Here is a 23,216-nt window from a genome sequence, read left to right as displayed (position 1 = left end):
ACTATATCCTTTGGTGTGCGTTGCTGCTAATTCCAATATAATGGCTTCTCTCTCACCCTCACAGAGAAATTAAGGCAGAAGAATACAATTGGGAAAACATTGCATTGGAATTCAAAACCCACATCCGCTTTTCTTTCTGGCACAACAGCTTCCATATGTGCTCACAGGGTGAAAATATGCAGTCAAAATCAACTCTTAAAAGTTGGTATTATTATTGGTATTAATAAGGCAAGATTTAGGATTAGCTGCTTGATGAAAGCCCTGCATGAGCCTTCAGCAAAATGCAGCCCAAACATTGAACTCTTGAATATGAACTCATACAGATGACCAAATTACCCTGGCATGAGATTACTTGCCTGGGGTAGCTTCCTTCCTTCAATGAAGGAAGACTTTACCACACTTCTGTGCAGATATGAGGGTAAAAATGTGGTGGAATTGACAAACGTTCTACCCTAATCTACAGAACTCGCTGTTGAATTTGCCCTGCTGTGTTTCTTAATATCATCCTATACTTGTGTAAGATACTTTCTGTCTGCTTGAGTACATATACGCCTTTAATTCAGCTCCAAAGCTTTAGTTTGGCTCTTTAAAGAAAAGTAAGGAACGGTTATCTGCTTTTAATGCCCTCTTGAGACTTGATGTCTGCAGCCATGATTCAATTCAGGATTTAGTGGAATAGAGAGTAAATTTGTTTCCGCGCTCCTGCTTCTTCCTGAATTGACAATGCATTGCATTGGCCTCAGGCTGATCCACCCATTACCCAGAAGTCTGTGCTGCAGTCCCATGCTGAAGAATTCATACAATAGACAAGCATGGCAAGATGTGAATGCATATTCCCAACATGTGCCTGCCTGTTGACAGCAGCAGCATTGGCACTAGCTTGCCTCACATAGTTCCACAACAGGTTTTTGAGCACTGGTTCTTCATGGCCTCTTCTTCTTCTTCCTGCCCTGTTTAAATGGCTGAAAGGGTTAGAAGCAACCTAAACTTTATGCTGTTTTGGTCCTCTGAAAGCATATTCAGGGCTTAACCACACGTGGTGCTAACAATGTGATTAGCAATAAAATTGAGAAACTGCATTGCCTCCTAGTACTTGCTATTAGTGAATAAAACCAGTGCGTCTACTATCTGCTTGCGAGGCTCAAGGGAGAAATATGCACATGACATCTGCTCTGTTTCTGGCTGGGAGCTGCAGCATGCGACCCAAACCATAGGTAGTGTTTCTAGAATAGGCAGGTAGCTTTCCTTGTTGGGGATACAAAGGAGCCAGCCGGAAATCCAGTTGTGCCTATTTTGTTTGCCATATTGATGTCCTCCATGCCATCTGCAAGGACAAAGTGAGAATGGCACAGGCCGAGGCACACTTTTTATTGTGGGGCTGGATGGTCTCAGTGAGTTTGTTCCTGAAGTATGTAGATGTGCCCCAGAAGGAAAGGGAACAGTTTCATAAACAAATCCATCGGCGATTCTTGGCTTACAATTCAGTTGCAGAGCCTGAACTCTTTACATTTCCTATTCTGCATTTGCATGAGCTGCATTTGTCTATGTGCATTTCACCATCCCTGTCTTAACTGCATTAATTTGCTTTCCTATAATGAGCTGACTTACTTAGCAACACTGTCTTGAATTACTTCAAGCCTCTTGTAATCATGTTGTCCCTTTTCTAATATTCTTGTTTTCTGTTGCCTTAATCTTGTTCCATGATACTTCCTACCTGGTGAAGTTCATGAACCAGGTATGTGACTTGACTTCTGAATTCTTCTCTTTCCATCTCATATCAGTGTGTGCAAGAATTTGAAAGTGATGGAAGAGAACAGGAGAGCAACACATTACCTTAATATCTATGTTGGTTTCCCCAGAGACAACCTCTCTTTCCCTCTATCTCCTTTTCATTCACAAATGGTGATATTTATTGTGCATTAGAACAGTGAAACCTTGCAATATAGGACAGACACCCAGCATATATGATCTAGGGCAGGGGTCAGCAAACTTTTTCAGCTGGGGGCTGGTCCACTGTCCCTCAGACCTTATGGGGGGCTGGACTATATATTTTTGAGGGGGGGGGAATGAACGAATTTCTATGCTCCACAAATAACCCAGAGATGCATTTTAAATAAAAGGACACATTCTACTCATGTAAAAACATGCTGATTCCTGGACCATCCGTGGGCCGGATTGAGAAGGCGATTGGGCTGGATCCGGCCCCCGGACCTTAGTTTGCCTACCCATGATCTAGGGTTTATCCATTGACTACAGTGCTCTTGTGGATATAAGCCAACTGAGACTCTGCTAAGAACGTGGTGAAGCACAGGATTCCTAGCTGCACAACACTTTAGACATTCCCAGGGAAATACCTTTATATAGTATTTGGTTAGTGTACCAGTCTCTATGATCCAAGCATTCCCCTAATTGCTAGCCTTCCTTCATATTTTTATAGGACTACCTTCTGCCTTTCCCTACACATGTTCCAAAAGACTGGGAAAGTTAAAATGCCCTCTTTAGTCCACTTACTTTCCATTCCCTGGATAAGCTGTAGGATTTAAGTTTGCTCACACTGTCCACCAATAGCTGATGGACTTTGATGGAACCCTTCATAGACAACCAGAAGCAGGTCTGAGGTCATTTGGGGAGGGAAGCGGGGAGGTGGGAAGCTGAGAGAATCATCACAGGAGCTGCTGAAGCCCCTTCAAAGTACAAAGGGGCAGGCTATCTTGTCCTCTTCTCCTGCAACTTTGCCCAGCACTTCCACATGCTTGCCTGTCTAAAAGAAAGGTGAGCATTTATGTAAAGTCCAGTCCAGATGACACAAGTAATTCATCGCTGACATCCTTAAAAAACAGTATAGTTTATCTGATTCTTAAGGGCTTCGGTTTTCTGAAGCACTTGGCAAAATAAAATAAAATAATTGATCCTCCAGAGGTGAAGTTGACAACAGACATGCATTTGGGTTTTTTTAATGTCATGTCATGTTTATTAAATTGTGAGCCTGTACAATGGCTAGAATAGTATAGGTACTTTTATAAATATTACATAGTTACCGGTATGTTTTTTTACACCTAACAATAGCAGATGTACTATGGTTAGATTCACGCATGCACACACACACACACCAGCCGTGGTCCATATGTAGCTTTTAGGAAGTGCTGCTTCCTATGCTACTTTTCTGAAATGGAGAAATGCGATCCATGCTCAGAAAAGCAACATGTGAAGTGATCCTGAATTCTATAAATGCAGGCAATATGTGCATATTTCATATTCCACATATGCAAATCACCATAGGGTGATATCCAATTAAGCCATGTTTCGGGCAGACCCATTAAAAACAATGGATTTCATTCGGTCTGTTCTGAGTATGACTTAGCTGGCTATCATCCCTATGTATTTAAGAAAAGTACAAATAGATTCCAAAGGTTTCTATTCACATTTGTAAATCAACTTAGGCTGCAATCCTATACCTACCTACCTGGGAGTAAGCTCAATTGAACTCAATGGGACTTACTTCTGAATAAACATGTCTAGGACTGCACTGTTTAACTAATATTATACAAGAGACACCATGCTATTTTGCCTGTCTCTCCACCTCTTTTCCTTCTTTTCCCATTCATGTTTGTCTCCTTTTTTATTTTAAACAGGTTATTAATTTGTGTTCTACTTTAATCCCCTTTAATCAATTACTTATTTCAACCTTGACTTGCAAGAGTCAAAGGTTGCAGTCACCCTGTATTTATTACTTGTCTTGTCTTCCTTTTTCTCTAATGGCACGCCCCACCTCACGAAGTCCATGAACCAGGTATGTGACATGACTTCTGAATTCCACTGATTATCTGAAAGGGTGATGTGTACAGGAATTCAAAGGTGGAGCAAGGAAACAGGAGATAACAGTTTCAATAACTCTTAACACTTGCTTGATTTTAATTTCTGTTCCTGCAACCTTCTTGATTTGAAAATAATGCATTTTCCCATCCTTCACATGTAAGTATCTGGGAGAAAGAAAACATTTGCAGGTGCTTGAAATAGAAAAGGTAGAAAAGACATAGGATTTTCTTAAATGGGCAGCTAGTGGGGGAACTAGGCAGAATCAGGGAAGATCTGAGTCCTCTTCACACAGTATGATGAGCACAGGTAGAGGGGGGAGCAGGGTCCCACCCACTGTCTTTCCTTCAATACAACACACAGCTAACTTAAGTCCCATTGATTTAATCTAAGTCTGGATCCAATTTATTGGCCATTTCACAAGTCATGCTGAAAGTGCTCCTCCCTCAACCCGTTTTCATTGTAATGTGTGAAGAGAGCTAGAGACTAAAGAGTTCCTTTTAAATGGCTTCAGTTTATTAAACTGTAAGGGCTTTGTGTAGACAAAAGCTACTATGGATAAACTGCTGTATTCATGAATGAATATTCTTTGTAAAAGGGCTTGGTTGCAAAGATCCATTTTTTGGTTTTGGAATTCTGCATGTATAGCTTCGTTCTCCCCAGAGACGCAGATGGAATCAGAGTTGGTTTCCATCTTTGGGAGTGGAATGGAAGCCACTGATGTGCAAAGAACCTAACCACATGACAGATCAAATTTATTCTTGTAACAAGAATAGATTTAAATCAAACCTTTGCTAGATAACCATGGAACTTCCTTGCTTACTCATATTCTTGCACGCCTAGGTACTAAAATGTTACAATGAAGATCATAGCTACTCTGAAATTGACCGTGCAGCTTTTTCCTATTATTCACAATATGAAAGCTCACCGTGGTGAAAATTGCCATGAACAAAGCGAGCAGATGCAAATTTCGGACCATACACGTGGTTCTAAAATGGGCTGATGAGACTACCCAGAAGCAGAAATAAGTGTGCTCATTTCTGGTTTTGTGGAGATGATTCCATGCAAGCTCTTTAGAACTGCTGCACTCCAGATGATTGGAATGATACTTGCATTTCTTCTGGATCAGCCAAGATAGCATTTTTGTAAAGCATAACAGTGAACTCCTCTTGGCCCAGGCTATGCTGACAAGTGAATGACAAAACATGTGGCATTTTTCTATGTGCCTGTTTATCTGGTATTTGCCATTCACCTTCATTGACTCCCCATTGGGCTGCTTTCATTTTTTCAATGTTATTAATTTTCTTTCCCTCTACTCCCCTCCCCCTCCCCCCTCGAAGCTCATAGAAGCACCCAAAGACCTTGTAATAACATGTTCCTCTTGTTTCCGTTCTCTTGCTGTCCGTTACATCTTGTTCCATGACACTTCTCCCCTGATGAAGTTCATGAGCCAGGTATGTGACACGACTTCCACATTCTCATGTTGATTCTGATATGTTCACAGAATGTACATAATGTCTTTGAATGGGATGTTGGAAGAGAAGAAACAAGATAAACAAGATTAACAAACTGCCACTTACAGACTAGTGGGTTGTTACTTGAATGCTCCACACTTACACCAGCAATAACCTAGTTTTTCCCTCCCTCCCCACATTCCTACAGCTTCCCTCAGTGCCTCTTCTGCACTAGATGTTTATATTTAACCAGTGTTCTTCTATTCCCTTTCACCCATTCCTTGATCACCTGATGAAGCTCAAGAGTGCTTATATGTGTATTCTTCCTTCCTTTATTCTCTCCTTCCCACCACTGCTTGATTCCACCTTGACACCTCCGGCAGAAGTCCAAGAAGGTATGTGCTTTCCACTTAAGGAACTGTTTGTCTCCCTTTTCTCCTCTAGGGCGGTGCAGAATAGCGTTTGAAGCTTTGCAGCGCAATCTGATGCATGTTTACTTGGAAGTAAGGGCGCTGTCAGACGGTTGCTATTTTTCAGTGGGATTCAATCAAATTCAGGCTGCACAACTGTAGTTGATTGGAAGGTCTTGGGCAATGAACACACTTCTCCAAAAGATAAGATTTCTGGTTATAAGCAAAGGAACAGGAAAATGCACTGAGAAGTGTGGGATGATACTCGCTTTGACGTAAGGTCATCTCATCTGCCTGGCAACAAATTCTATGGGAATGATGGTTAAATAGCTAGCATTGTCTTCCTGCAAACAGATCAGGGTGAATGTTCAATAAACATATTGCCTGGAAGTCCACTTCATCATACTGATTTCAGTGGCCCTTACTCCTAGGGAAAGTGTGCATAGGATTGCAACCTTGGGTTTCATGTAGTGAGGAAGGATGGGCAAGCTCCTTGCATAGGAGTTTTCTTTGCAGATTTTCACAGAAGGTTCCAGATATGCACACACACTTTCAATTCAATCTACCTCATAGGTTTGTTGCGAATATAAAACATAGATTGCCTTGAACAGCCTTTGAGGAAAGGTGGGATATACATGGAATTCAACACAAAATGGAAAGTTTTCATTGATAAATCTTTACAAAATGAAAAGGTGCCTTAGAATGGGATGGTGAAGTTTGGGAAGGTCAGAAGGATCATAAAGAAAGCTGAGAGGGTTCACTAGTGGCTGTTGAAGTTTTCACTAACTCATTCATTTGTTAAAAAAATTCCTTCAGTAGCACCTTAAAGACCAACTAAGTTTTTATTTTGGTCTAGCTTTCGTGTGCATGCACACTTCTTCAGATACAGTGAAATAGAAGTCCCCAGGCACTTATGTAGAGAAGGGGTGGGGAGGGGTGGGGATGGGGAGGGGAGATCACTCAGAAGGGTGGTGGAAGTGGGTGATTGACTGACTGATAGCTGTTGATGACCGAAAACGACTGCAAATGGTTTTGCATGAAAAAGCAAGGGTTGAGATGGCTGAAGATCGCTTATCATGTATAATGAGATAAGAATCCGATATCTCTGTTCAAACCAGGTCCCTCCATTGTTTTGAGCTTGGTGATAAGTTGTAATTCAGCAACTTCTCTTTCCAGTCTATTTCTGAAATTCTTTTGTAGTAAGACAGCTACTTTGAGATCTTGTATAGAATGTCCTGGGAGATTGAAGTGTTCTCCTACTGGTTTTTCTGTCTTCTGGTTCCTGATGTCAGATTTATGTCCATTTATCCTTTGGCGTAGGGTTTGGCCTGTTTGTCCAATATAGAGAGCTGAAGGGCACTGTTGGCATTTGATGGCATACACAATGTTAGAAGATGAGCAATTAAATAGTCCTGAGATGGTATGTTGGATGTTGTTGGGGCCAGTAATGATGTTGTCCGGGTGTATGTGGCAGCAAAGTTGGCATCTGGGTTTATTGCAGGCTCTGGTACCAGTGTCCATGTTAAGTCTGGTGGTTGTATTATTGTGGGTGAGGAGTTGGACACTGGTACCAGAGCCTGCAATAAACCCAGATGCCAACTTTGCCGTTTTCGGTCATCAACAGCTATCAGTCAGTCAATCACCCACTTCCACCACCCTTCTGAGTGATCTCCCCTCCCCATCCCCACCCCTCCCCACCCCTTCTCTACATAAGTGCCTGGGGACTTCTATTTCACTGTATCTGAAGAAGTGTGCATGCACACGAAAGCTCATACCAAAATAAAAACTTAGTTGGTCTTTAAGGTGCTACTGAAGGAATTTTTTTATTTTACTTCGACCCAGACCAACACGGCTACCTACCTGTAATCATTCATTTGTTGGATGACATTAATCATCAGGGCTGGTCATAGACTGAATGCTGCCCCAGCCAAAGTGGCCTTGGCATCCCCCTTCTGTTTGTTCCGCTTTTGAACACCTTAAGATATCATTTGCAGCAGTGCTTTCTTTCTGGGGGAACGCAGGGGCACGCATACCCCTAAACATTTTGTGAATCTAAGTTTGGCCTCATTGAGGGGCAGTATTTCAATATGAGTAGTAAAATGAGAGCACCCCTAAACTTTTTTTAATAAAAAAGAACACTGATTTGCATCCTATTTCATAGCTTTAATGCACAATTTGCATATAGGATCTATATCTTTGGGATATAAGTTGACAAATTCGAACATTGGGATCTGTAAATATAGACAGTATATGTATTTTTTTCAGCTACTGAGCACATAGGTTTTTTTATTTATTTAATGCATTTCTACCCCATCTTACAGGCTGCAGTACCCTTGCAGGAAAACGTTGGAGCGCATAAAACACCAAAACCACAACAATACTATGAAACACATTTTCAAAAATCAGTAAAAGTTAAAATTTCCCAAAACAGCAAATTAGCCAGCCACAGACCTCTCGTTACTTTGTATGATTGACACTCAGATCCATTTCTGGAAGTTATATACTCAACTTTCAGAATGTTACAGGAATACCTTGAGCCCTGCACTGCTTAAATGTGACCCCCCCCCCCCGGGTTGCTTGTCCTAAATAAACCCTGTTAGTTATTGTATTTCAGAAGTATACAGTGGAACCTTGGTTTACAACCGCCCCGGGTAGCGACCGCTTCGGTTTCCGACCACCGCGGACCCGGAAGTGTTTACATCTGGGTTCCGCAGCACTCGAATGCGCAGAAGCGATCAGTGCAGCGTGTGTGTGTGTGTGTGCAGAAGCACTCTATCGGCGCTTCGCGCACGCGCAGAAGCGTGCCTTGGGGAGCGATGAACTCGGGGAGCGACCAGCTCCCTGGAACTGATTGTGGTTGCAAACCGAGGTACCACTGTACTAAATAGTCTAAAGCACGAGGACCAGGAGCTCAAGATACAGGCAACTGGGCAACCCATTTCACAATTTTTATCTATTCTATGACACGCTAACTACCGCAATAACTATTATTGTAGGCAGACCTATATACTTGGGATCCTTGTGGCTGAAGACAAGCCATATGCCATATATTGCCAGCTTAACAAATCCCCAGTTTCTACAGTCTTGAACAAAAATCAAGAGGTACATCTCGCGATACACTGGTAGGACTTCCCATATATGGTTTGTGGGCTGTATTCAACCTGGTGGGCCATTGGGTTGTAATCCACCCGCAGACATTTTTGCAGCTTTGATGTTGGTCTTTGACTTGAGACGCTACATCATAGTTGGTGACTGAGCCAACATTCCATTATTCTGTCCTATTAAAAAGATGTCACAGGGCAAGATCTTGTAAAAATAACTTCCCTGCTGCCATGTAATCAGGTCTTTGCTATTTTGAGGTGGATCCAGCCCATGAATAAACAGAAAGTTGGAAGTGGTTCATATCTGGGATAGCTCTGTCGATAGAAAATGAGACTCTTAATCTCAGGGTTGTGGGTTTGAGCCCCATGTTGGGTAAAAATAATAATCTAAGGATGATGATGATGATGATTTATATGCCACCCATCTGACTGGGTTGCATATCTGAAAGACTCTCTTTGATGTTAAGATTGGAAGGAAGGACTTTCTTGGTCATTCCACAACCCTCCAGATTTGGGGAGGTTGCAGTGGCCTGGGAGAAGACATTCTCTGTGGTGGTCCCTAAGCTGTGGAATCCCCTTCCCACAGAGGTGTGCCTGACACCTTCATATATTGTTATTTGCTGTTTGATGGAGATATCATCATCATCATTATAAAAACAAGCTGGACCCTGCTACAAGGACCTTACAGTCTACACAGTAAACATGGCATTTGTCCACCCATGAGACCAAATAGGACTGCTTGGGTGGAGAAAAATATGTCTTGTATATATGACTGGCCCTCAGAAATTGACATTTTTTGACAGTCCTATCGCCCATTTCAGTCATAGGACACAATGCATTGCTCTTCTTTGTTTCAACTGCACAGGATGAACAAATGATTTTTAGAAACTGGAAAGTGGGAAGGGGAGAGACAAATAAGGGTGTTGTGGAAAATAGGAGGAGGAAAATTGGAGCACGTTGACCCAGTTCCTTTCTTTCCTTTGCCTTTCATCTGCAGCTGGAGCCGAAGGAGAATATTGTGATGGTATTTTGATGACATTTGGAGATCGCACACTGTCTTTTCTAACACCTTTCCTCCCCTGCCTTTCTGCTTCTAATCCTCACTCACTGTAAAACCAGGAACTGGGCCAAATCATCACAGTTGCAAATGTACAACCTTTCATGCCTCTGTACTGTTAAGAGATAAAAGTCTTAAGCCATCAGCAACCCTTCCTCTTCCCCCAATCTGTTGTCATTCCCAACAGAAGTAAAATAGCATTGAAGTCCAAACAATGCAAGACATGTCTTTAGATATACTGTGCAGGTTTCGTAAAAAAAAAAAATCAATAGCATCTGGTGGCAGACGGACAATTATCAGGATTGCAGTAGATGAGGATGGGAATTTAATCCTTTCCTCTCCTGCTGTGGTCCTTAGAAAAAATTCCTCTTCTGAAGGTATTTACTTTGGGAGGAGATCCCCCACAGTTTGGCCCCCATTCAGACCATTAATGGGGTCTTCTCATAGTGATTTGAGGTTTTAGAGTAGAGACCAATAAGGACCTTGGGACAGAACAACAACATTCCTTACTGATGTGTTTTGATCCTTTCTAGATTTCAGATTCTGAAGGGAGAGTGTAAGCTGTTTTTTACATGAGATTACTTCAATTCCCTTTCCCCCTTTAAAATCTCATGCTTACTTTCCAGCTTTCTTTCTCATTATTTTCAAGCAGAGCACTGAAGGACTCTTTCTTTTGGCAGGATCATTTTAGGGATTTACGCCTTGTATCTCTTGTTTGTAAGAACCAGAACAATCAAAACCTCTGATAAAGTAAGGGGCGATTGAAGAAAGGGTTTTGCTATGATGATTGGGTTTGTTTGTTTTGTCCAGTTCCTTAAAGAAGAAGAAGAAATGCCATCTTGAAGATACAACAGTAACCTAGAGACTAGTCTCTGTGCATACACTACATCTTGTTTTGTCATGTGTTTTCTGTTAAATAAAAAGAAAGTAGAATAGACTTTTTGTTTTGTTTTTGTTTTACCCTTATCCTGAAAGTACAGAAATGTTACTTTTTATTCCAGGATCAGAAAACTAACCTTTTTGAAACTACATGTTCATGGAATTATTCTAGTACTATCAGCAGATGCTCAGACCTAAGGGGTGATATTCCACTTTAGCCATACTCAGGGAAGAGTGGACTTAAGAAACTAAAGTCCATTGATTTCAGTAGGTCTTCTCTGAGTTTGGCATAGTTGGATATCACGTGGGGTGGTTATATTGGCCAATGGCACATATATTTCAAAGCCAATTGTGAGGAACAGATGAACAATTAAAATGATATGAAACGGGGGAAGGGGTGTTAAAATAAAATAAAATAAAATAAAAATATGTGATGACATTCTTGTAATCTGCTCTGATATGGTGAAATAGGAATATATATATCACAATCATCCTTTTGCACAAGGGAGGAATGAGGAACCATTGGCCCTCCAGATGTTTTTTGGATCCCAATTCCTATTAGCTGCAGTCAGCCTGGGTAGTGGTCAGGAATGTTGGGAGTAATAGTCCTAGCAAGATCTAGAAGGTCACAAGTTCCCCACTCCTGATGTAAGGGGGTTGAGGCAAACAGAACTTAGTGGGTCTCTGAATAACATCCATGAAAATATTGTTTGGTGTGATTTGTATTCTATTCCCTAGGTTTTAAAAAAGCTATTTCAGATCAAAAAGCTCACAGCTTACCACATGAGAAATATAAAGGCCTCCAAAAAATGTACACTTCTTCTCATATATCAACTTCACTGAGAACATCCTCCTATTCACATTTTATGTAGCAGTACACAACACTAATTAAGTGCCTATAGGATGGGTTAAGAAGAAGAAGATTTGGATAGTTCCAGTGCTGAAATAATCAGCAATTCCCAATGTTTTTACCTTTACTGGCTTAGAAAAATCCCAGGCAATTCTTTTCCAGCCTTATCACTTTCCAAAGCAGAAATTTACAATATCTCCATTTAAGGCTGATACTTTAAAACCTTGCTGTGAGTTGGAGGGTGGTGAAAAGAAGAGCCTTGCTTCACAGTTTATTTTACCTAAACATTATTGCTGTAAAAACAAATAGCCCTGCTTCAGCTGAGCGGGTGACACTTTAAACTTGATTCTTCATATTATTTGCCCTGTAAATTCAGAATCTGAAATGTTTGGAGTTCCTCAAATTAGTCTGCGTTCACGATACACTGACCAAATAGGCTCTGAGCTTTTTATTGCTGAAATCTCGCTGCAAAAGTGGCAAAGGTGGCACTGAAAGAGCATTGTATGACAGAATTCTTTGAATTCATACATAGCATGTGGTCATAAAAGACATTCAAGTTTCGAGAATCAGCACTCAATATGGAGAAGGAAGTTGCTGGCTTCCTGATGCTATGTTGGAGCTTTCATGCAAGCTCTTGTTTCGTTTTTCTATACTGTTTTACTTCCAAGTAAAACTGGTCTGCCAAGGAGTGTGTCCCTATGAAGTGTCAAAGATATGATTCAAGTGCCCTTGGGATGATTCCATGAGAATGGACATCCCTTTTGATTCTTTTGCTTTAGCAGACCAGACTAGGATATATTGTTGTTCTAACATTGTCTTTCTCCATCTTTCCTTTCCTTGCTTTCTCTTTTCTTCCTGGATTGCTCTATTTAGAGAAGAAGCCCAGAGTTGTACCACCGTAAGTGTGCACTTCCAGATATTGGGAATACCGCTTGTTCTAAACAATCATGTTAAAACTTGAAGGTGGCTTGAACCAGATGTGCAGTGACTTTCGTATTTAGCTGGCTGAACTTTTCTTCCCCTTGTGATGAAAAGTGAAGATCTCCTTGGAATATGGCAGGGACGTTCTGCCAACTGAATGCAGAAATGTGCATCCAACTGGTTGCACGTATTTAGAACATGGGGACCCTGTGGCCCATCAGCTGTTGTTGGACTCAGCTCTCATCAGCTCCAGCTGGCACGGCAAGGCCAGAAGTCAGCAACTTCTGGAGGAACATAGGTTCTCTACCCTGATTTAGAATGTCCAAAGACACTCTTCTGGTACCAACTGTGTGCTTTGCCCTCAACAGGGGATAGTGCCACAGTTCATGTCTGGAGTGGCATGGAATGAAGAAAGAAGAGGAACAAAGCCAGAGTTAGATAAAGAAACTGTGATGGTGGTGCCGATGGGGTACTTGGGGATTAACTAGTCACATACAGTGCAAAGTAGAGTGTGCTGGTCCAGGAAAACATTTATGGTAAAGATAGACTTGGAGAAGGGATTGAATGGAGGAGAAGGAGAAGGGTGGATGGACAGAGAAGGAAGGATATTCTAGGTGTATCGAGGCCTGGAAGAAGGTAAAGAGGACAATGCAGGGCAAGGGAGTAGTGGGAGTTAGAAAGGGACTGTGGTGTTATGTACATTAGTGGCAATGCCATCAATGCATATAAGGATGCGAGTATTGGGGCTGGGGAATGAGTCGCATACAATAAAGCAAATGACCTTTGGGAGGAAGTCGGTGATTGCTTAAGAGTGGTGGCTGTGGACCAGTAGCCCTTCAGATGTTGTTGAACTTCCATCATTGCCACCCAGGGATGATGGGAGTTGTGGTTCAGCAGCATCAGAAGGGCCACAGGTTCCCCACCCCTGCTTAGATACCAGCTGGTTTATAGTAGCATGTGTTTACATATGGAAAAACTAGTACTGTATATTCCGGCTTATAAGACGACTGGGCGTATAAGACGACCCCCAACTTTTCCAGTTAAAATATAGTTTGGGATATACTCGTCGTATAAGAAATACGATCCGGCATATAAGACGACCCCCGACTTTTGAGAAGATTTTCCTGGGTTAAAAAGTAGTCTTATATGCAGGAATGTGTATTTCTCTGTTGCATACAAAGATTAACGCAGTAAATCAACTATTCTGTAAAGCAGGAGTGTCCAACTTAATGATGAAGGGCTTAATCTAGCCTTTTCGGGATCTCTAATCCAGCCTGCAGCATTTCTGTCATACTTCATCCAAACTGATCTATCCACATCTCTATGGTGCCAGAACTCTTAGACCAAAAAAGTCCAAATATGTCATGATTATTGTATTTATGCTGCAGTTTTTAAAGGATAGATATTTTATCAGATCTGAAGGAACAGTATTTTCAATTTAATGCAGTAGATCACTTGGTGTTGAAATCAGGTGGAACTGACATTTTGTAGCCCAGGAATATTTGAAAGTGCTGCCGTTGGACATCTGTTGGGAGGTGAAATTGGTCCGTCAACATTTTTTAGTTTGACACCTCAGCTCTAAGTTGTCATTGTACTTTCCCAATTAGTGTTCATACAACCTTAATTTCAGTTACATTTTCTTCTGAACAGTTCTTTCGAATAGCATACCTCTCCTTGGAATGTTTACCTTTGATGTTTATATGCCTTACTTTCTCTTTCTCCAAAGGCTGACTGCTCCTAAAATCCCAGAGGGGGAGAAAGTAGACTTTGATGTAAGTATTGTTGGCTCCTTTCAACACTATTGACTCCTGTAAATTTTCATTGTATTTTAGACAAGAGGGTTAAAAACAGGGCCTTCACCTCAATCCTAAAAACATACAGTATTCCTAATCCTGAGAGGAAATTGAGTGTTTGGGGCTTTAATTAATGGGGATGTGGAAGGATTCTTTGCGTGGGAAAATCCAAATAATAGTTCCATTTTCACTGTTGTCATCATAGCCACCATTCCATCTTTTTTTTTCTTACTCCAGGACATCCAAAAGAAGAGGCAGAACAAAGACTTGATTGAGCTTCAAGCCTTGATTGATAGCCACTTTGAAGCTCGGAAGAAGGAAGAAGAGGAAATCCTAGCCCTTAAAGAAAGAATTGTAAGTCTCACTGGTGTGGTCTCCACAATAATTTCTTCTCCAAGAGGATAGTGTGTTGCTGCTCAAGAGTCCCACAATTTAGTTTTAATAGAGACACAATACTTAATGGTTACATCCAACTGAGAGCAGAACCACTGAAATAAATTAACATTACTTATTTAAGCGTATTGATTTCAGTGAGGCTACCCTTGAGTACAACCTAATGAACCATCCCTACTCTCATAGCTGCCAAGTTATCCCTTTTTAAAAGGGATTTTCCCTTATGCTGAATAGGCTTCCTCGCGAGAAAAGGGAAAACTTGGCAGCTATGCCTACTCTGCAACACAAAGGAGTAAATTTTTAAGAGCTGAGACTTTATTATCTAAGTATAATTGCACCTCTTTGTTTAGGTGGAAGGGATACCATCCAACTGAGCTTCTAATGAAATTATTGTTATTTTGAGTGAGGGGGGATTTGATCCCTATGCTATTTTCTCATCTGAAAAAAATAATGACATAAAATCCACAATCCAAATGGGCGTTGTAGTCTCAACTGTCGTCTGCAGCAGAGGTATTCTTTATCCTTTGATCGGCTTAAGTACAAGTGTTTTTAAAGACATACAACAATTTTACCACACCCCTGTGGCTAATGCAGACCCTAGGTGGAGGGACCTCCCCTTGGGATATTTTGGCTATCTGTATGGGATCACCGTTGAACCGATTTGGACTGTTTCACTCTGAGGGAAGTTTCTTCTGTCAAATGTTGTTCCAGCCAACAGTACATAAAGAGTCACAATGAAACATCTAATTGCTTCCTCTTCTTTTGCATGAAATGGACAGGAGAAGCGTAGAGCGGAAAGGGCTGAACAGCAAAGAATCCGGGCTGATAAGGAAAAGGAGCGTCAGACCAGGCTTGCTGTAAGTTGTTGTTGTTGTTGTTGTTGTTGTTGTTGTTGTTGTTGTTGTTGTTTATATACCGTCCTATACCCGGATGTCTCAAGGTTGTTGACAGAATAAAATCAAGATATAAAACCACAAAATACATAATCAAAATAAAAACAACAACCCAATAACCCCCCCAAACCCACATTTTAATAGAGAGATAGAGCATCAGTTCATCGAGAGTCTTCTTCAGGCAGAGCTATTCTAATACAGTGGTGCCTCGATTTACGAATTTAATCCATTCCGAAGGCACCTTTGTAGGTCGAAAAATTCGTAAGTCGAAAAACGCCATTGGAAATGCGATTTCCCATAGGAATGCATTGGAAATGGAAACATTCGTGAGTTGAAGCAACCCCATCTAAAAATTTGTAAGTCAAAAAATCCCTATCTAAAACCACCGTGGGTTTTTTCCGGATGTCAAGACATTTGTAAGTGCGTGGCCATTACCCCCATTCGTAAGTCGAAAAATTCGGTTGTCGAGTCGTTCGTAAGTCGAGGTACCACTGTACTTTTTGCTCCATTCTGCAGTCTACCACTGCTGGTCTCCTTTTGGCTGCATCCCACAATCTACCGTGGCCACGCCCAAAACACCTGGAGGGCAGCAATCCTGGGGAAGGATGGTCTAACCAAAAGAAGTTACAGGTCCCGAACTCCTTGTTCTGCACTTATGATCCCCAAATCTGATGCTGGCTATTTTCCTCTTGTTCCTTCGTAGGAGGAGAAGGCAAGAAGAGAGGAGGAAGATGCCAAGAGAAGAGCTGAGGATGACATGAAGAAGAAGAAGGCTCTGTCCTCCATGGGTGCCACATACAGCAGCTATTTGGCTAAGGTACATCCACTGCTTGACCGAGGGAATGAAAATGTAGCAAATGGAACACAAGCGTAAGAACGCTCATCTGAAAAACCCTCTGGTTAAGTGTTCCCTGTATCTCATGGGTGGGTACATCGGTTGCTAGGAATTCTCTAATTGGCAAGAGCTCTGAAAAGCTCTTCCGCTTTCAAGGGAAGCCAAGGGAGCTTCAGGATCCGCGCAGAGACACTTGGGCTTTGGTTTTCTCCTGCACAAATGCCAGCAACTTAGTTTTGCTTGACATCAGCCCCACTGGGTCCTGAGGCCTTGGCATGGGCAACCCAGCACTTGCTCCACTGTGCCAGGGGCTGATGCTGGGCCTGCAGTCAATAGTCAAGACTGAAGAGCAAACCAGAACTGGAGGTCAAACCAGGAGGCAGGATCAAGAAGCAATCCAGGAGTTAGTCACAGGCAAAGGACAGAGCTGGAGGAAGAACTGGGCAATAAGGACACAGGAATTCCTACCTACATGCATCCTGTGATATACTGAAAGTGTTTGGGGTTTCTGTTTCCACAGGCTGATCAAAAGAGAGGAAAGAAACAAACTGCAAGGGAGTTGAAGAAGAAGATCCTGGCAGAGAGGCGCAAACCTCTAAACATTGACCATCTTAGTGAGGACAAGCTGAGGTAAAATGGAGTTGTGCGGAATGGAAGGAGTCAAGTGTATTTATCATTCACTCATTCAGTTTTGATCCTGTCCTTCCTTGCAAAGGAGCTCAGCAAACAACCAAGTACTAAAACAATTCAATTAAATTCAGTTGATATAAAATAAATATTTAAATACATTAAGAACATCTAGAAACAGTCACATGCCTGCACAGTCCATAATTGCAAGGTTGTCAAAAGGAAAAGGAATGCTTTTGAATTCCTCCTGAATGCTAATAATGTTCATACACCTACCAGGGAGGGCATTTTAAGCTTCCGGATTATAGCGAGATCTCCCATGGCGGAGGCGGCGGGGGACGGGGAGAGCCCTGCCATCAGAACCCAGAATCCACAGCTGCGCAACCCAGAAAAGCAAGGGGGAGACCAGAGTTGGTGGCACCTTACCCTTTGGCCATGGGTTCCAAAATGGGACTGGCCACCCCGATTGTACACTCCTATTGATATAGGTAAAAGTAAAGGCAGGTAAAGGACCCCGGACAGTTAAGTCCAGTCAAAGGCAACTATGGGGTGCGGCGCTCATTTCACTTCAGGCCAAGGGAGCTGGCGTTTGTCCACAGACAGCATCCCGGGTCATCTGGCCAGCATGACTAACCCACTTTTGGCACAACAGAACACCGTGACGGAAGCCAGGGCACACGGAAATGCCGTTTACCTTCCTGCCACAGTGGTACATATTTATCTACTTGCACTGGTGTGCTTTCGAACTGCTAGGTTGGCAGGAGCTGGGGCAGAGCAACGGTAGCTCACCCCGTCACGCAGATTCAAACCACCAACCTTCCAATTGGCAAGCCGAAGAGGCTCAGTAGTTTAGACCATAGTGACACCTGCGCCCTATTATATTCTATTGATATAAACACCCCTTAACAACCCATGCTTGTAGTACTGCTCAAGCACACTGTATCATTGTTGTCCTAGTTTTGTTTAGTTCTTTTAGTTTATGTGAACTACCACAGGTTAATAAAATCTCAAAAGTGCCTGTATAAACAAGATGGCCCTTTACTTTTACTATAACCTTTGCCAACTTGGTGCCATCTAGATGTTTTGGACTACAACTCCCAACAGCACCAGCTAGCATGCTGCATAAAACTTTGCCTTATGGCTACTAGTTCTTTGGGATCTACAGAAGATGTGCTATGGGAACTTCAACTGTTATCCCCTTTCTTCTTCTTCTTCTTCTTCTTCTTCTTCTTCTTCTTCTTCTTCTTCTTCTTCTTCTTCTTCTTCTTCTTCTCCTCCTCCTCCTCCTCCTCCTCCTCCTCCTCCTCCTCCTCCTCCTCCTCCCCTTCCTCCTCCTCCTCCTCCTCCTCAATTCACAGGGAAAAAGCCAAGGAGATGTGGGACTGGTTATATCAACTGGAAACCGAGAAGTATGAGTATTTAGAGAAGATCAAGAGACAGAAATATGATGTGAGTAGAAAATGAAATCTTGGTTATCATTCTGATTACGTCCAATGCCTAAGTGGGAAAAGGTTGCAATTCTCCTGGGAGTGTGTGGACCTTAAAATACCACTCTGAACACTTATCAATAGGATTTACATTTCATTTGACTCTGAAACTATTCGCCCAGAGTGGATTTTGGTTTTCTAGCAGGAGAAGAGAACTTATGCCTTCATGATGTGCCTGGAAAGAGAGCATGAAAAGCGTTTTTTAGCCCAATCCATGAATTTACCTGTCTCCATCGTAAAGTGCCTTGAAGAGTAGAATGCCTAATTTCATGGTTTTATTTTCCATCACAGAAACCAAGAGAGGTACCCTATAATCTCTATAGGTCTGTCAGCACTTTTCAGCACTGGATTGAAATATCGAGGGGTATTCTAATGCTGAACTCTGTTCTGATGTCACCTGCTTCTTTCACCCATGGATCATGTCACCTCCCTCACTTGTACTCATGTAGACACAGAAACCAGCAACATGTCTTCTTCTGTCTTCCTAACCCTACCGTATTTTTTTATTTTGAAAAAAACAAACCCGTGTGCGTGTGTGAATGATCACATTGGATGGGAACATGGAAATATTCCAAATTTCTCTACGAACAGTGAGCATAGCCCCTGCTCTCCTGCCATGTGATAAAAGAGAAACCACTCTGTATTTGTGCAAAATCTAGTGTGCAAGAAGCTAAAGAACCTGCAGTCCAATTGCACGTTGCTAGGCCTAGGCACACTGTACAGGTGGTACCATCCTTATGCATGTACGTGAGCTGAAGCCTAGAAAGGGAGGACAACTAGTTGAACTGGGGGAGGACAGGACTTGACCGATGTGCAAAATCTGCCCCCCCCCCCCGTGCTTGGGCTCTGTTCTTTGACGGTGTATAAGAATAGGATATCTGTTGATTAACTCCCTGTTTAAGCATTTGCTTTGTGCTAGAATGTTAATGCGTCCTTTGCATTTTGCTTACAAGACACAATATAGAGCAGAGATTTTTAATGTGTTGCTCGGGGACTATTCACCTCTTTCTGAGTACATACTGCAAACATCTGGATTTGAGAAGTACCCCAAAGCCAATATAATTATCTCGATCTCTCTTAGATTTTATCACTACGTTGCAGGGTGGAGGCACTGTCCAAGTTGTAAGTACAAAAGAGTTTGCCCACATGACAAAAGCAGCCCAAAAAAGGCTGTTTTACGTGCATGAGCCTCCTGCATGCCCAGAGTCCGGGTGCTCCAGGTTCACGCAGGACAGGACGCTGGCACTCAGTTCCTGGCACAGAGAGCAAGAAGCTGAGCATTGGACACGGCGCTGTTCTTTCCTTCCATTCGCCCTCAGAGCAGGTTAAGCAGATGAATACGGGTGCAGGGTCACACATTGTAGAATAAAGTGGTTGTGCCTCTGGACCTCTGGATTCAGGCATCTTGTAGGTTAACTGGATGATGGCAGCAAAACAGGAGTATTGGGAATGAAGGGCAGGATCGGCAGAGAATTCTTGAATCCGGTGGTTATCTCAGGCTTCATTGAACACAACCACAGAAATATGATGTCAGCCTCTTTCAATAGGATTTTTCTATAGGATCAGAGCTGCAGTCCTCAGATTAATCTATGGGGTGTATTCCATGGGGTGAGAAGCAGTGGCTGGTTAGGGAGATTCTTATAAGTTTGCCCATGTCCTACAGAGAATCCAGAACTGTGAATGTGCACAGAGCCAGAGAAACAAGTTTAATGCAGGGTAGCCATCCTCTCCTTTGCTCTGCTTGTGAGCTTCCCCAGTGGCATCTCTCTGGCTCCTGATGGGAACAGCATGTTGGATAGGGTGGAGCTTGGGCTGGATCCAGCAAGCTAGTTCTTATGGCATTTTAATGCTTGAATTAGAAATAGAAAAGGGACAATTGCTTTTAACACAGGAACTAGGCAGGGGGCAGGGGCAGGTAGGCAAGTCTATAATAGAAGGGAAATAAGCAAGGCAGCAGGACAAAATTCATAAAAAAGAAAAGACAAAATGAGCACAAAAGTAAGGAAGAATGGAAAGAAAGCATTCCAAGAAAGCAAGCCAAGCTGCTGTTCAGTGCTTGCCTGTAGCTTGCCAATTCTTTTCTTGCCAGGAGATTGAGTGCCATGCCTGCTGTCTTACAGCAGGTTTAGCAATGAAGGTAAGTCCTAAACCCTGAGGTTAGACTGATGAGCAAAGGGAAGTTGGTTCCTTAACAAATAGCTGGTTTGAGAGCGAAATCCAAGAGCCATTAGGGAGTTCCACAAGGCAGATTTCAATTGCCTGCAAAGTAAGTATATCCGGTCGCCAAGCTTTTCTTTTTCATGTCGTTCCGTTGCTTCTGGTATTAGAGTCTCTTTGCTTCTGCTTGCCATGGAAATCCAAGATGGTGGACAACAAAATCCAAAATGGCAGACAAGGATGAAACATGAACTCTTGCTTTGGTTTAAAGTGTGTTTCAAAGGACAAGAAATAATATTGCTGGGTTACCTATTCAAGGACTTCTGAGATCCAGAATAATATAAATATGGCTAATGAAGAATTATGCTGAATTTGCCAGGGTCTATTAGGACAATTGTCTTGTTTTCTCACCTTATTTCTTAGGGGCTGAGGAACCTATGCCACATGGCGACCAGAGTAACTGGAATTATAGGAAAGGCTCATTAACCAAGCACACAATTAATTATAAAGATTTTTTCCCCTGACTTCTGTCACAACTCAAAACATAGCACCCCTTCAATAAAAAAATGAGACAACCACAGAAATTATCAGAGCCTGGGAGCTGATTTCAAATGTCTGTGGTCGATGCCTATTTCTGATATTTCCTTCCTTTACCCTTTGGGAGCTCTTACTTTGGCTAACAATGGGGAGCATAGCATCAAGTGGTGCATCTGGTGAGGATGCACAAGACCAGGCTTCCTCAAACTTAGCCCTCCAGATGTTTTGAGACTACAATTCCCATCATCCCTGACCACTGGTCCTGCTAGCTTGGGATCATGGGAGTTGTAGGGCAGAAACATCTGGAGGGTCGAGTTTGAGGAAGCCTGCACAAAACTCAGATTTGTGTGTGTGTGTGTGTGTGTGTACATTTCTGTGGGACCCCCTCACATGTGGCAGAGGAGCATAATAGCCTTTTTCTGTGCACTGGCTCCTTTCCATGCTATAGCACAGTAATGTTTGGAGCCAATCACATGTTCCATGATATGTCCCAGCCATTGCCTTTCTTACCATGGGGAAGGAGTCGTGCTGCTGCTGTGGTAACATATGAAGGGGATGTCACAGTCTTGGTTATGTAGCAGGTGGCTTCCTACAATTGACATTGGCAGTTTTTATCATTTCATTTATGCATAGGAAAACTTCCATTGTCGTAAGCTTATGGGAGCACTTTAGTTTCTCCTTCCAAATGCAGTAGCCTCCCTCCTTTTTGAGGTTCTTTTGAGTCCTGTAGGGTGGAGGCTGATGTGGGCGCTGTGCTTCCAATGTGTCAGCTCCCAGGAGAAGCGTCAGAGTTAAGCTGAGCAAACTGAACTGGTTAAACTTCCAGCTTTGGAGTCCGTCCATTTCCAGCTCCACTTCAACACAGGTCATTCTCTGTGTTCCAAATCAATGTTTGCTAACTGGCTGGTAAATCTCCAGCAATGTTTATGGGCTGGGGAAGAGGCTGCAACTGAACTATGAAGATGGGAAGGGGGTGAAAGGGGATGACATAACGCATACATAGACTTCAGGAACAGCATCATAATGCCTGTATTAAAATAAAAGCTTTCAAACTCTCCAGAGTTCCCAAGAAAGGTCATTTTTGATCTTCCTGTTCATGTTTTCTTGCCACAAATTGACTAGCGATAATGTAATCAGGTTCCTTGAAATAAACCTGGATAAACACTTTAACAGCATTTCTTGCTCACTGGGGTGCCGCTATAAACATTTGACAACTTTTCTGGTAAGTTTACTGCTGGTTAGCAATGTCTTTGTCTCTCAGCTTTTGATCCCAAAGGGAAGACTTTAGGATCCCACCCCATCGACATGCAGCAGCAGCCCTGCTGCCAGGTAACAGCCACCCACCTTCCCTCCACTGTGGGAAGCGAGATCACTTTTAAAAACCTCGTCACGTATGTTGTTTGCAGATCACCACCCTCAGGAACCGGATTGATCAGGCCCAGAAGCAGTGAGTAACCTCCTTGTCTCCCTCTCCCAGCCCAAAGCACAGGAAAATCCACTCTCAATGCTTGCCGGCGGTCACTTCAGTCTTGCTGCCCTTCTTTTCTTCTGTGAAGGGGATTGGGGGGGGGAGCAGGAATGACAAATTCCACCCCTCTCCCTTCCCTATAGTAAAGACTGGCAAAACTGAAGTGAATCCTACCATGTGAAAGAACCCACCCCTTTTCCTGCAATCTCAGCAAAGCTCACCTGGGTCTGTGCTGCAGTTCCTTTGTGCTTTCTGATATTGCAAGGAACAGGATGTAATAAAACTAATCTCATCCACGTTTGCCGGTACCACATGGACACCATGTGGCCATGGGCCACCAACGGGTTCTTTTGAACTGGTCACCTGACTCTTTAAAAATTCCCCTTCCCCCTACCTAATTCAAATCCCTCCCTGCTTGTTCTGTTCCGTGTCTTCTTTGTTGCATGTGTCCACTAAGAAACCGAAGGCATCAGAGATGAAGGCCACTGGGAGGGGAAGTTGTCCAAGATTGGGAATGGGTAGTTGGGGGGAAAGTGGAAGA

General features: G+C 42.7%; 1 protein-coding gene across 11 annotated transcripts in view; it reads left to right on the top strand.

Moving 5' to 3' along the window:
- Positions 1-23,216, top strand: part of TNNT3 (troponin T3, fast skeletal type) — a 43,855-nt gene that overhangs the window by 18,007 nt on the left and 2,632 nt on the right. For 4 of the 11 annotated variants that reach the window (XM_035121405.2, XM_035121394.2, XM_035121255.2 and 1 more), the window contains 8 exons: positions 12,438-12,462; positions 14,212-14,257; positions 14,516-14,632; positions 15,451-15,528; positions 16,268-16,381; positions 16,920-17,029; positions 18,385-18,475; positions 22,614-22,654. In XM_035121405.2, the coding sequence (XP_034977296.1) occupies positions 12,438-12,462; positions 14,212-14,257; positions 14,516-14,632; positions 15,451-15,528; positions 16,268-16,381; positions 16,920-17,029; positions 18,385-18,475; positions 22,614-22,654 (622 nt within the window). Of the gene's footprint in view, positions 1-5,255; positions 5,268-5,544; positions 5,663-12,437; positions 12,463-14,211; positions 14,258-14,515; positions 14,633-15,450; positions 15,529-16,267; positions 16,382-16,919; positions 17,030-18,384; positions 18,476-19,594; positions 19,636-22,613; positions 22,655-23,216 lie in introns of those variants that run through there. The other 7 variants (XM_035121122.2, XM_035121249.2, XM_035121248.2 and 4 more) reach the window with 3 other exon arrangements.

This window comes from Zootoca vivipara, chromosome 1 (genome assembly GCF_963506605.1).
Source record: "Zootoca vivipara chromosome 1, rZooViv1.1, whole genome shotgun sequence".
Classification (NCBI taxonomy): domain Eukaryota; kingdom Metazoa; phylum Chordata; class Lepidosauria; order Squamata; family Lacertidae; genus Zootoca; species Zootoca vivipara.
The sequence above is the reverse complement of the archived record's forward strand: the minus strand, read 5'-3'. Positions and strand labels throughout refer to the sequence as shown.